The 14,623-nt window shown below is 39.8% G+C and overlaps 2 protein-coding genes across 9 annotated transcripts in view; one reads left to right on the top strand and one right to left on the bottom strand.

Moving 5' to 3' along the window:
* Positions 1-7,324, top strand: part of ITIH4 (inter-alpha-trypsin inhibitor heavy chain 4) — a 44,638-nt gene extending 37,314 nt beyond the window's left edge. For all 8 annotated transcript variants that reach the window (XM_039547137.1, XM_039547140.1, XM_039547135.1 and 5 more), the window contains 3 exons: positions 1,029-1,183; positions 3,052-3,154; positions 3,999-7,324. In XM_039547137.1, coding sequence (XP_039403071.1) covers positions 1,029-1,183; positions 3,052-3,154; positions 3,999-4,074 — 334 coding nt within the window. In that variant the 3' untranslated portion in view covers positions 4,075-7,324. The remainder of the gene's footprint in view (positions 1-1,028; positions 1,184-3,051; positions 3,155-3,998) is intronic.
* A 1,365-nt stretch (positions 7,325-8,689) lies between these two features.
* The window catches only part of LOC120368685 (inter-alpha-trypsin inhibitor heavy chain H3-like), a 43,603-nt gene continuing 37,669 nt past the window's right edge, over positions 8,690-14,623 (bottom strand). The window contains exons 21-22 of the mRNA XM_039481027.1: positions 9,486-9,597; positions 8,690-9,394 (exon numbers count right to left, since the gene is read on the bottom strand). Of these exons, the coding sequence (XP_039336961.1) occupies positions 9,250-9,394; positions 9,486-9,597 (257 nt within the window). The 3' untranslated portion in view covers positions 8,690-9,249. The remainder of the gene's footprint in view (positions 9,395-9,485; positions 9,598-14,623) is intronic.

The following is a 14,623-nucleotide window of genomic DNA, read 5'->3' as shown; positions in this document are numbered from 1 at the left end:
GTTCAAAAGGAGACTCTAGACAGCCAATTCTCTTGGTTCCTTTGGTTAACTAATATACATCTCAAAGACCAGTTGTGGACAAGAGAAAAAGTTGCGAAGTGAGCTGCTCAAAAATTCCTTGTAGTCTATCTAGACAAGGCCTGCAAGTGTGCTGGATTTATGTCACACACACAGGATGGACCCTTTAATGAAGTGCTAGGTTTCTCAACATTTAGACCAAGATCTGAATTTTTATAATCCTTAGAGGTATTGGGATTTAGGGATTTCATTTGGATCACTGTAGCAAGGGGCCAGCTATAAGTAAAAATCTGGATTTAAATCCGGTCAATTTTGGGTGTCTTCAGATTATGACTGTTTGGTTCAGGCTCACCTCTGTTAAGATCTGATAGAAGCTTCTTGAGTTCATGTGGCTTTTTAAAAAGAGAATAATAATGATGGACATCTATATTTTCCAAATCCATGTAGGGTAAGAATCAGAAGTAATAAACTACAGCGAGAAAGTCAGGTCCTGAATATCATATGGGAGACTATTCTTGTAAAATACCCAAGAGAGTTTTGACAAGTATCTGAATCTCTAAATTTTCATCCATTATTAATGCTAATTACAATATTTTGTATATTATACCTTTTCCCGTTATTAAAATAATGAAAAAGCACATTTTTCCCTCTTCTCCAAGCATTTTTTTGCCATGAACAAAAAGGCACTTTCACTAGCAAAAAATCCTGCTAATTTAACATTTTTTCTGTAAACTATATTAGCTGATGTGTATTTTAGGGCATGTGTGGGAGGAGGCAAATTACTGTACATTTTGCTGAATAGAAATTGTGACCTCAGTTCAAGTTTAGTGCATAAAAAACCCTGATTACAAAGGTCAGCAGCATATATACAATAAATCAGGTCCTGGTTCATGACTAGGCCTCCTAGGCACAACAGTAATGCAAATAATAATACCGCCACCAAATACTCAAGCATTACATCAGTATCTTAACATTCTTCTGAGAAAAAACAGGATTGCTTTTTTCCCTAGGCTGAAGATTGCAGTTGAAAAGGAAAGAAGTCTTACAATGTCAGCATCTGCCAACATCACAATAAAAATTACTTTTATAAAGTCTCCAAATCGTTTCCTTGGATTATATTTCATGGACACTGACCATTTTTCTGACAAAGCCAGTGGACTTCTTGGTATGTATCATCCAAGTAGTGTAGTAAGGCCTAGGAAAGGAAGGATGGTATTGCACTTAAATTATTGAAATGGAACTCAGGAGATCTGAGTTCTGTTCCCAATTTGGGCAAGTCATTAAATTTCTCTGGACTAAATTCTGCTCTTCTTACTGATGTTGATCTGTATTTTATTCCAGGAATAATTTTATTGATTTCCCATAGAAAATATTTAGGCTTTGTGCCTTAGTCCCTGACTAGTAAAATGGGGATAATAATACATCTTTATGTCACAGTGACCTCGAGAATAAATGTACTAATGTCTGTGAGGTGCTCAGTTACAAGAGTGATGAGCACCACAGAAAAGCCTATAAATAGCCTACAAATAATCATAATGGTGTGTACAAATAATCCAGCAATGCTGAAATGCAAAGTCCTACTCTATCAGTATGTTGTTCTTCTTTAATGTTTCCCATTGCTGAGCACAAATGCAAAATGCTTTAGCTCTTAGCATTAAAAAATCCAACACTTTTCACCTCAGTTACTACACAGTCTAATACTATATTTTTAATTGGTGGTTTAAGTACAGGTGGAGCCAAGAGGCATCACAAGTGATCTGCCATCTCTAAATAGTTTATATAGTGCTCCAGCCTTCTTTCAGTGCTTGGGTAGCACCCATGTGGGGTTATTAAAGTCCTTGCGCCCAGATGTCTGGTGTTCGAAAAGGTATATTTATCTGGTAGATATTCAGATGGTGAAAAGGAAACTTTTCCACAGACAAGTGGAAAATTTATTTATACTTCTACACGTACGTACTCATTTTCTGATTAATCGTCAATTCCATCTAAAATTTGCCTATCAATTAGATATTTCTGAGTCCTTAACTTTGATTTCCTTGAGCAAACTCTTGAGCTCCTTACTCAGATCTTACTAGGTTTGTGCTTTGGCAAGTCTCATTAAAATCAATGAATAATCAACCTGAGTTAGCTGAAGTCAAGGGGCGTTTGCCTGAGGAAGGAGCTCTGGATTTGGTCCAGTAATTTAATCACCCAATATCATGCTTCTGTAACGAAGCAATCCAGACTTGGTTCCATGATGTTTTGGAGCCCTCTGGAACAGAGTCTTGTCCTCAGACCATGCAATAGTGCTATATTTCCTTTAAGAAATGGTACATTCAGGGATGGGCTTATGTAACACTTTTGTGGCCAACTTCAGAAAAGCCAGACTTTCTGAACAGCAAAAGCCTAACTCCTAAATCTATAGTGAGATAATATACTGTGTACAGCAAGTACTTTTGATATAAAATAATGAATTAATCGCCTACCCAGGCTCTTGATTATAAAAGTCACAAAATAAATATGGAGCACTTCATGTGTTTTCCTTTTCTCCACCACAGAAAATACCCAAACATCTCAACCTGGTGTAAATCTAAAGGAGAAAAAAACACCTTTCCTTAAAATATATTGACCAAAAATCTTTTTCAGACAGAAAGACGTGGTATATCCCAAAGCTAGAGACAAATAAATGTATATGTAGGAGTCAATGGGATACTGTGTGAGTGTAAGGGTTCACATCTCTGAATCTGTTTGCAGCATTTGGTCCTGGAATCGTAAGAATCCTAGATAAGTATCTAGGATCAAAGAGAATGACTTCTGAAACAAGGGAGCTGCTTTAGAGTATTCAGAAAACTTCCATCATATGCTTTTTATTGTTGGTTTGTATGACTACTACAGCTGAATTACATGGAGCAGCTAGTATTTTCTCAGGCAGATTGAACAACTACTTACCCTGAAGCCATACCAGCTGTTCTGATTCAATGAACTAAAATATATATTTTTAAACGTTTTCTGATAAATGTGATTTTGAAATATTTTTGGTTTTGTGTTTCTAAGGTCAATTTTACTTTGATACACATTTGGAAAGTAACCCTGGAGCAAGTCAGGGAGAGGATGAAAGAGTCCTCAGTGTTCATGGACAAAAGCATAGAGTTACCAGGTAAAATGGACCAGTGGTGTGTGGGAGAGGGAGGAGTATATGCTTTATTTATGTATCAGAGGGGTAGCCGTGTTAGTCTGGATCTGTAAAAGCAGCAAAGAGTCCTGTGGCACCTTATAGACTAACAGACGTATTGGAGCATGAGCTTTCGTGGGTGAATACTTTATGCAATTTAATTTGTTTTAATATTCTGTATTCAATCAGAGACACCTCAAGGATTTAGTGAGTTAAAACTACCTATCAGTGGCAAACATGCTGGAGATTAGAACAAATTCAACAATTTAAGAAGTGTTTGGTTGCAGTAATAGTTGTCTTAAACAATGTCAACTGAATCATTAGAGTAAGTCGTCCAATGGTTTGTGACAGCTTGGATTTGTTGATCTCACAAGCCTCATTTGTTTCCTAGTTTGGGAGGGGTTTCAACTTGTTGGATATTGGTTGTTTGTAGATGTATAATGAATGGGCATATGGCTCAGAGCATTAAATAGGTGCATTTTTTGTTAGTTTTGTTAGCAAATAAATGCATTTAAAAAACCCTCCATTTCTTCTCCCATCCTCATTTCATCACTGGCATTCTACTTGCTTCAAGAATCCAATTCAAAATTGATCTGCTTATTTTATACAAACTTTCAAGCATTTTGAGATACCATTTGTATGAAAGATGCTATCTAAAATAAGGTCTCAGTACTATCATCAGGTTGGTGTGGGTGTACCTGTACACAGCCCCAGTGACTGCAAAAGCAGTCTTTGCAGGCATAAGGTTCAACCCACCCAGATTGGATTGGAGTACAGTGGCCTAAAGTTTGAATGTTTTCTTCATGAGTTGTTTTGCTTTTTGTTTCAGAAAAAACAAGAAAGATTACAGGCAAGAGTCAGCCACTGGTATTATTTCCTGCTGGTCATTACATATAACTCCCTAAAGAAAAACACTTGGGGAAAAGGAAACAGTAAAATGATGATGTTTCAGACACTTCTGACTTAATTTCACTTACATATAATAATCTTATGATTTTCTTTCAGCTTTGCTTGCTAATATATATAAATATATGTCAAAAATAATTTTACCTCTGAAATATTGTAATTATACTTAATAATTGGGAACTTGGAGTTTGCTTTTTATGTAATTTTAAAGGATTTATAGTATATTTGGTTATAAGATATATTGAAAATGTATGTAAATGAAACTGGAGGTAAACAAAGTAAAGAATAAAACAGTGCGATAGTGGACAAGAGAAGACATGCTATATGATTAACAGTTTCAGATTTGGGAGTAATAATGAAGAACAGTTATGGGGAAACTGCTCAACAATTCTCTATCTCAAGGTCATTGTGAGGTGGGCATAGTCATGTTCAGCAGTCCCCTGCAGAGATAGTTCTTTCCTACGTCTCATAGACCAGAGAATGAATCTGTAATTACAACATTTTCCTGAGAAGGGGTTGTCAGGCTGCTCCAGGTTAGTCAGAGACAGCTGAGAGGTGCTGAGGATATGCTCACACCTGACAACTGAGCCACAATGAGCTGATGACACATGCATTTTGCCACTTACCTCTAGGAGGCTGATTCGTCCCCACAGATTAAACAGGAAACTGAAGATATGGTTGGATCTCACATTGCCTTGTGCCCCATAATTGCTCAGGCTGAGTGGGTGGGTGCATTTGGACACTCTCAACCCTTCCAGTACAACACCTGAGAGAAAATGTTAGTCTTTTTCCTCAGCCTAATAACCATTAACTTGTAGAATCAAAATTCTGAATCAAGCAAATTTAATATAAAATAATCTTTCTTGTTTCCATGGCTGACTTCATTCTTTCCCATTTCTTTTCTTGTCCTCCAATTTATTCTTCTATAACTCGATTTTCATCTTTTTTCCTTCAGTTTTTGTTACAGTCCTTGTGTGCCCTCAGACCCAGATTTCTATCTATTTCAATCTTTAAAAGTGTTTCCATTATTTTTACTATTTATAACCCTCACTGTTAACAATTTGCGCCTTATTTCTAACCCAGTTCTGACCCCCCTCTCACCTCACATGCACGCACCCTCACTGGGATCCCTATCACTGAGCCCCCGCACCCACACCCCTCAGTCACCACCTCCCTCACATGCACATACATGCACTAACCACTTAGTCACCCCATAGCCACACACTAGTCATCCCTGCTCTCTCACACTCATGTGGTTTTCCCCCCCAAGCCCTCTTCCCCATGCCCAGTTCCCCCCTCTCCAATACACTCACCCTTGCCTCCTGGTTCCCACCTCACCTTGCACACCTGCATCTTTGCCCTGTTCCCACCAACTCCCTCATCTCACAAGCCCATGCCCTCACCCTGTGCTCCACTCTCCTGCCCCCCTTACCTCACCACACTCCTCCACTCTGACCAAGCTTTTCCCTCCCCTGACTTCACATGCCCACATTCCCCCCTCATGTCACATGCCCATGCCATTGCCCAGTTGTCCCCAACCCCCTCGTCTCACATGCCTGTACCCTCACCCATTCTCTTTGCCTGGCATGCCCTCACTGGTTTCTCCCCCCGCAAGCCTCTTTCACCAGGCATAACCTCTTCCCCTCTCCCAAGGCCCTTGCATGCACTCACCCTCACCTGCTTCCTCCCTAACTCTTTCACCTCTCAAGCCCTAATGTGTTCTCCCTTACCTGCCTCCCCTCCCTCCCACACCTCATATGCCCTCAATGTGGCCTGGAAACACCGCTCCCCACTCTCACCTTGCATGCATTTGTCCTCACCTTTCCCCTCTCCCCTTCACTCACCATTTCCTGACACGCCACACACACACAACCCTCTCCCCTTTCTCCCTCACTTGCTGTCTTCCTGCTGCCATTATAGTGGGTGAAGTAAGTGGGTTTGGGATGGGAGAGATAAGAGATACCGGGGGCAGTGCTGTGCAGTGTCCATGCAGCACTGCCTGCAGGGGAGAGAAAATGCTGCTGTGGTAGTTTCTTCCTTCCTGCAGGTTAGGCTGCCAGTAGCCCTCAGAAAACATGTCCCCCCATCCCTCACATAGCAGCAGGGGAGCATAGTTTAGATATGGGGGGATCTGATTCTGCTCTTATCCTGGTTTTACAGTGGTGTGTAACTGCATTAGTTCACTGTAGTCTTCATGCCTGATTTACAGAGTGCAAGTTTTAACACAAAGGGTGGCAGGCAGAAAAATAGAAGGGAGGGGTGGGGTTGTTCATCTGTGCTGCTCCTTCTATTTTTTTCACTGGCTAGAATTGTTAGAGGCAAAAACTTTGGGTTGTGTGGCAGACCCCCTTCTTCCTCCCTACATGTTCCTAAAAGTTACCTCTTCTCCTTCAGTCTAACTAGAGAAGGGAAATTTACCCTTGACTTAATTTAGACTTTATCTTTATCAGCCTTTATAGCTGATCTGATTAAAATTTGACTCTTATCTATTAAAAAAAAGAATGGAAATTCAATGGCAAAAAACTACATTAATGTTGCCTATGCAACCTTAACTCTGTTCTCTTTAAGCAATGCCCCAATACACCCTGTTAACACAAATACCCGTACACTGCCAACCCCGCAGTTGCTTAAATGTACTCTTTTCACCTCCTTTTACACCCATTCACTCTCTCCCACAGGATCACATCTAAAACTAATAAAGGCCTTTTCTTTTTTCTTATTGGTGCATGCATGCTGTTCTCTATTTGTCTCCCCCAAAGACTTAGTGGTTGCCATCCATTACCTTAGATAAAACTTGAAAGACTCAGACTGTTTTGACTCACATCACATCAACAATTTGCTTTCTAGCTCTGCAAAATAAAATAAAATAAAAATCCCAGAAACTCTTTGAAAAATTGCTGTTTTTTCCAGTGCTTTATAGCTCCACAAATTTGGGTCACAAACCCTACCCTGCACCCTCCTGAGGCACACCAAACTTCAAAGGACTCCAGCTAAGCATGTCGCGTTTAGAGGACTTAGAAAGTTGACCTTCAAATAGAAGTGGTGATGCAACTTTAATTATAGTGGCACTGCCAAGCCAATGCTCTGGAGTAAAAATTAAATATTAACTTTTGGAATTGTAGATATGCTATAATTAAGTTTACATGCTACTCTGTTAGCAAGTATGAGTGGGATAAACCTACACATCTGTTTGTGGACATTAACTGTAAACCTGTATAATCTTTTCAATAAAATAGTTTTTTAACATGTCTTTAAAAATAATTGTATACACAAAGAGAGTTTACTTTTCCTCTGACCCATGCACTTAATTTCTGTTAACTTTAATGGCATCTACACATGCATCAAAAAGGGGATGAACTGCAAAATTAAAAATAAAATACTGAGTTGAGAAACAGAAAAGTGAGATGAACCTGCCATAGGACCCTTATAACAACTCTGTTGCGTCTAAGCATCCCCAACTAGAGATGTCTGGCGAACAATGACAATTCTGTTTTGTGACAATTTTTGAGCTCTCACAATTTGTTTTCATTCCACAACCAAAATCTTTTGAATGTTCTTGCAAAATAGAATTGTGTCAAAACAGCTGTGTCAAAAAGCTCAGCTTTGTTATTTCTCTCTCTCCCTCTCTGGTCAGCCATGACCGGAGAGGCTGGGACCTCAAAAACCTTCTTGACAGAACCACCAGCAAAACAGACACTTCTCCACAAAATGGTTCAGTATTGACAAAACTGTATAGTTTGATGAAATTTATTTTTTTGTTAATTTTTTTAAGACTCAAAGATATGTTGTGGACAAAATTTACTTTTGTGATGATTCTGCTTCCTTATAGTGGTCACCCCTAAAAACTTGCCGATTTTATTTTACTGGTGGGTAATTAAAACAAGGTTTTCTTATCATTTGCAGTATTCCTTATTTTGCTATCAGAAATACCCAGAACACTGCATATACTGTTGTAACCTTATTTATCAAAGTCAAAAAATTGGCAAATAGAGAGACTGTGTGCCCAGTGTAGTAGCATGTTTCTCCTTTACTTCTGAACCTCCCATTTTTCATTACCAAGATTAGCGTGAAAACAGGATAGATATTTCTTACGGATTCTCATGCTCTGGAGTTCATCTTCCTACTCCTACTCTTTTGGGAAGTGTTCATTTTAACAGAATGTGCAAAATATTTACAGCTCATGACAAAACTACTTTATTGTTGCATTTTGATATGAATTAAAATGTAGGCCTATTTTTTCCTCGCTCTAGTGGTGGCTGGGTCACATTCAGAGGTTGATGAGTCTGATACAGATTAGCTATCGGAACTGAATTTTTCAGTTCAGGTAATAGTTATTCATGCTTTAAAATCCAGAGGTCCCATGTTGAACCCTTGTTGCCAACGACCCTGCCCAGGAACGTGGTAGTACACCAGCACAGCGCACAATACATTCAAGTACACAAATAGTTCTACAAAGTTATGGATTTATGAAATCTCTTGAAAATAAGGTCTGGTCTATCTGACCAGAAGTGTCAGATGCTCTGTTATGCTGCAGATAATTCATTACAACATTTACCTGACATTCTGGAATCTATGCCTTGTTGGATGGCAGTTGGAATGACTGAATAAGACAGCAAGTTTTGAAGCTTTTATTTATTTTGAGACTCAAGTACTTGAATTAAATGTTTTTCCTCCATTTACAGAGAGGAATTATAAAGCTTGTAAATGAATTTAATACAAAAAAAGTCTATATTTGGTTTATGTGATGAAATAGAATGATTTTGTAGATATTGGTTGCATGATGCCTGTTTAGGCAAACACAACAGCTACTTTGCATTTAAGAACTAATCACACACAAACTAGCCTGATTCACTAGAATTGGTTACATGACAGTATTGCCAACCAACACACCAATTCTGGGGAGGGATAGCTCAGTGGTTTGAGCATTGGCTTGCTAAACTCAGGGTTGTGAGTTCAATCGTTAAGGGGACCATTTAGGGATCTGGGGCACAAATCTGTGAAGGCCAGTACTTGGTCCTGCTGGTGAAGGCAGGGGACTGGACTCAATGACTTTTCAAGGTCCTTCTCAGCTCTATGAGATCAGGATAGATAGGTAAGCTTACTATAATTTAATAGCTGATTATTAGAAAGCATAACTCATTCAGAAAAATGGTCTCTAAACACACATCTGAGGATTAATTTACAGTTGTGCCAAATATATTGGAAACAATATAGTCTGTGTGAACTCCATCAATCAGCCCTGCTCCATTGTTATGAACAAACCAGCAAGGGATATCAATGCCATGCTTGGGATCTTTTCTGTAATCTTTCTGCCAGCCCCTGAAATACAAAACGTATAACTATGTAAATATCAATGCACAAGCTACAAGTAGATAAAGTAATATTTTCAAAGGACTTGATTATTATTTACCTAGTTACTGTCAGTTTATTGTTTTTGATCACGAGTGTAGCATCTGGTTTCTTGGGATCAGACCCAGGATGGATTTCAAGTATATTAAAGTCAATGGGGTGAAAAAATTGCCCTAAAAATGAGAAACAATATCAACTGTTAACATTTCATGCCTGTGATGTGCATTAAAAAAGTCATTTACGCTCCTACATTGACTTTTCAGGGTCTCCTAAGGATCTAGGTGTACAGGGCCAAAATGTCAGCAGAATGTCAAATATGCATCCACACAATTTGTGGATACACTGATTTTGCATAAGCAAATACGAACTAACTTTCAGGCGAATTTAAGTATTTGTTTTGTATGTTGTATAATATGTATTTAATAATAATTAATAATCCTTTACTCTTCTACACTATCTTCCATCCGTGTCTAAATTTTCTATGACTTGTGTTAAAGGAAGCCAATTTGGGCATACAGCTTCATGAAATATGATGAGTACTATGCAAAAATGGATGGGTTAGACAGAGTGCTGTCTAGTTGTACATGAAACATCTTTTTGAAGATTTGATTTGCATAAGACCATTTTGTTTGAACAGCTGTAGATCCTCACAATTGAAAACTGAGTTGCCAATAATTATCTTTAAATTATTTGATTCATCTAAATTAGTTTAGGGCTGCTTAGATTAGAGATTTTATTTCAGCCCCATTTCTCCAAAAATTGTGTCCTAACTCAAGCATACACGGTAAAATTTATCTCTTTTAATCTCTCTTCATAAATTCTTCATGGTCACCTTGTTTTCTGTCATGTCTGTTCAGTTGCATTGGTTGGGCGTCTCATCCAAGCACCTACTGCTTTTATTCGACAATAAATACATGTATTGGGAAAGCAGCCATTGTAACCTTGAAAATGATTGAGCTCAGAAAACTGTTTGGTAGAATTTCTGAATTCCAATTGCACGTGCACACTTCTGGCAGAATTTTCTGCTGCTGCTTTTGCATTGTGTTGCACTGTTTGTGTAAAACTGTTATATGGCTGGTGCAGAATAACTGGCGTGTTTTCACAAATGTTAGATAATGGACATAATTGTAGTTTATTTAATAAAATACAAGGCCAAACTCAGGGGTGATATAAATGATACTATGAGATACATGCCAGTGAGCTGATATAAACCAGGCTATGTCAGTGTGCCTGTAGGATGCTGTAACTTAAAATACCAACGGGATGGGAACAAGAACAGCGAATAATGCCCTACCTCAATGGTTTTCAAACTGTTTTTCTGGGGACCCAGTTGAAGAAAATTGTTGATGCCCATGACCCATGGGGCTCAGGGCTGGGACAGGGGATTGGGGTGTGGGGTTCTGGTGCGGACTTACCTCCAGCAGCTCCCGGTCAGCAGCGCAGCCGAGGTGCAGAGGCAGGCTTCCGGCCTGTCCTGGCACCGCAGACTACGCTGTGCCCTGGAAGCAGCCAGCACCAGGTCCAGCTTCTAGGCAGAGGCGCGCAAGCGGCTTTGCACGACTCTCAGCAGCAGACACCGCTTCTCCCCTCCCCCCAGTTCCCGGCCAATGGGAGTGCAAAGCCGGTGCTCAGGGTGGAGGCAGCAGTGTTGAATCTGCTGCTGGCCGCTTCCGGGGTGCAACGCGGTGTTGGAACAGGTAGGCACTAGCCTGCCTTAGCTGGGCAGCACTGCTGATGGGACTTTTAATGTACTGGTCGGCGGTGCTGACCAGAGCGACCAAGTGCCTGATGTGCCACGACTCACTACTGGGTCACGACCCGAACTTTGAAAAATGCTGCCCTACCTTATCTGACCCCTTACTGTTAGCATTTTCTTGCGATAGGGCCCCATTGACCCGTAAATTACACCACCTAACACACTGGCTTACCAACATGTAATTTACGTCACCAGTGATGACTTTTTTTTCAGATTCCAAATACAGGTGCTAAAAAAAGGTGAGGGTACATCTGTAATAGTTCATTATTCTTCCACCATCAGCAAACTCACTGACCTGTTAGGAATACAAGCTTGTTACCCTCAACCTAAACTTGCAAGGGAAAATTGGCAGGAGTTTACATAATTCTTGAACACACAGTAGTACTTCCAACAGATAATGCATCCCAGTAAAGGTATTACACGGCAGAAGATATGTTTCAGTGGTGCTGTGCCTTTAAGTATGCAGCAATTCTCCAAAAAGAGACGTATTTTTGGAGTTTAACGTACCCACCCTACACACACCCACATCATATACCGTTTGAAAGCTTATTTTATTTATGTTCAATGAGGTACAATGTGGAGCTGTAAAGTGGTGCCGTAAGCCTGTAAGTGAGGTAAACAATGGTGTCCAAAATGAGTTTGTCATTTTTTTCACAGTTCCAATAACACTGCAACATGACTACTACTACAGTTTTTACTGTTTATGTTAATTTCAGCACCTTATTGTGGTATTTATTGGTCAAAGCTACCACACAACAATGTATTTCAAGATATTTAATGGTTTTGCATGGGCAAATATTTTTAAGCTGTTTAGCATGTGGCAAAAATGGCAGATATCAGCATTTTGCAATATACTAATATGAAATGTTTTCACATCACATATTATTAATTGTCAAAGTATCTCACAAGTGATTATAATAGTTTTCTATATTTTCAATTGAAATTTGCTGAACAGATCAGCCTCACTCTGAAGGTTGTTTTCCAGCATCAATAGATTGCATGCCACAGTTTGTGCTGCAGAGTGGGTAGATATAACTGTACATGAATTCCTAATATAAAGCTTTTGTCTTTGTAGCGTTTTAGTTCAGTTTTTTAATTCAATGACACTTATGCACAGGTCAGTATTAGTGTTGGAGATGACAATACACAGCTTCGTACTGGACTTCAATCAAAGGGCTCAATAAACAAAACTGGCAGTTTTGATACTAACATTTAGATCTAATATAGATCTAATTTAGCACGTTTGTGTACTAGTACAAAATGAATGGTGGTATTAGCGGTAGTAATGCTAACAATGCTGCTTTGGGAATTTTATCTCTATGGGGAAGTTACAGTATATGAAGACATTGTGGACAAAAGGACCTTAAAGCTTACATCAAAGAAAAAAAGCTCTCCACAAACTTTGAAAAATGTGTTATTTGTCAAGAAAATAAAAAAACGGCAAAACTGTCAAAAGCCACCAGTGCTGAACAGAATTCTGGGATGCTGGCATCAGAAGCCAGGAGAGATTAATTGTATTGGCTGCTACTGAATGAGATTCTGAATCTGATCAGAGAGCATCATAGTCACATATTTCTATAGCCACCAGAGAAAGCTCATCCTCCAGCACTGGGTTTGTTGCATAGTTTGCTTGAGACAAAAACAAACAAGAAAGACAAGAAACTTCATAAAATAGAAATGTGAAAGAGCAACCAAACAGGAAAGCAGAACTTCAAAGAGAAGCTGATAACATGTTGCACAGAATAGGTATGGAAGTCTTGATTGCTAAGGATACAGTTTACCACTCCAATCTTTCTTTCTTCCTGCTTGAGTAAAACAAATCTTAAAGTAAAACCAGCTAGTTACACTGCAACAGTTCAGTCACCTTATCATGCTGCATTTTATCAGCTCATTAAAGAGACAGACAATGACATGTACAACAAGAAGGCTCTTCTCCTCTCCAAAGATATAAAGCCCTACTTCCCTCAGATATAGAAACTGCAAGATATGCCACTAGCAAATTACAGGCAAGATTAGTAAAACCACTATGGTTCTGCAATTTCATTCCATGCACAACATGGACAAGGCAAGTCTACCACTGTTCTATGCCAAGGCTTAAATTAATTTGGAGCCCACCGGAGTAGAACTCTGGTAAACATTTTCAAACTCATGGGAGGTGCCAGGGCTCAGGTTTTGGGGTGTCAGCCCTGTGGGAGACACCAGGGCTCAGGGTTCGGAGCTTCAGCCTTGTGGCGCATGCCGGGCTTCAGCTACACAGGAGGTAATGATGATGACTAGAAATGTCACCAGTGATATTACAATTCAATTATACCTGTACATATTTATTATTAAATATTTTTTACCCTTTACATTGTGATGTTTTGAGGTCCCAAAGGAATCCAATTTTGTTTTGAAATAATACATTAAGCTAACAGAGTAATTAAGCTAACAAAAACAAATGCAAATACACTTCTACCCTGATATAATGCAGTCCTCGGGCGCCAAAAATCCCTATCGTGTTATAGGTGAAACCCCATTATATCGGGGTAGCGGCAGGAGGGCTCCAGCAGTGATTTAAAGAGCCCGGGGCTCCGGCCATGGAGAGCCCTGGGCCCTTTAAATCGCCACCCATCCCTGCTGCTGGAGCCTAAGGGTAGCGGCGGCAGGGCTCCAGTGGTGATTTTAAAAGTCCCGGGCTCTGGCTGCTGCAGGAAGCCCAGGCCCTTTAAATCGCCAGCCAAGCCTCGCTGCCACAGCTCCAGAGGTGATTTATAGGGCCCAGAGCTCCCCGCAGCAGCCGGAGCCCCAGTCCCTTTAAAGCACCGCTCAAGCCCTGCTGCCGGAGCCCCAGGGTTACCGCGCTATATGCGAACCCGTGTTATATCGGGTCACATTATATTAGGGTAGAGGTGTATTTCAAAGTTGTCATTTTGATGGTATCATTTTTAATTCCTGTTTCTATGGTAATGGCACCACATGACAGCTCCATATCATACCTCATCTTAAAATAGACATAAATGATGCATGATGTGCATATGTTTAGAAAGGGTACACTGAATTGGCCAAATTGATGTGTGCCCCTCACTTACTTTATTCCCAGAATGACTGTTGAACATCAAATCAGGGCCTTGTCTTCACTATGGGGGGAAAAACGGTGTGTTCTTACCATGCTAGCTAACTTGAGACAAAACGCAGGTGAAGACAAGGCAGTCTCTGAGTTTAACATGTGTTAGCAGGTCAAGATATTTCCAAGGTTAAAAAAAAAAACACCTTTTTTCCTAGTCTGGATGCATGCACAGGGAGTTGGCAGATTTTGGCTGTACAGCGAGTAATGGGTATTTTAATAGTGCCTGTCTCTAGGTGTAAAATGATGATGAAACTGAAACAAGAAACATCCACTCTTCAAAGAGTTTGAGAGAGTTGGTGCAATAAGGAAAACAAGCCTGTAGATGGGAATTGGGCAG

Source organism: Mauremys reevesii, linkage group 7, assembly GCF_016161935.1.
Source record: "Mauremys reevesii isolate NIE-2019 linkage group 7, ASM1616193v1, whole genome shotgun sequence".
Lineage (NCBI taxonomy): Eukaryota > Metazoa > Chordata > Testudines > Geoemydidae > Mauremys > Mauremys reevesii.
The sequence above is the reverse complement of the archived record's forward strand: the minus strand, read 5'-3'. Positions and strand labels throughout refer to the sequence as shown.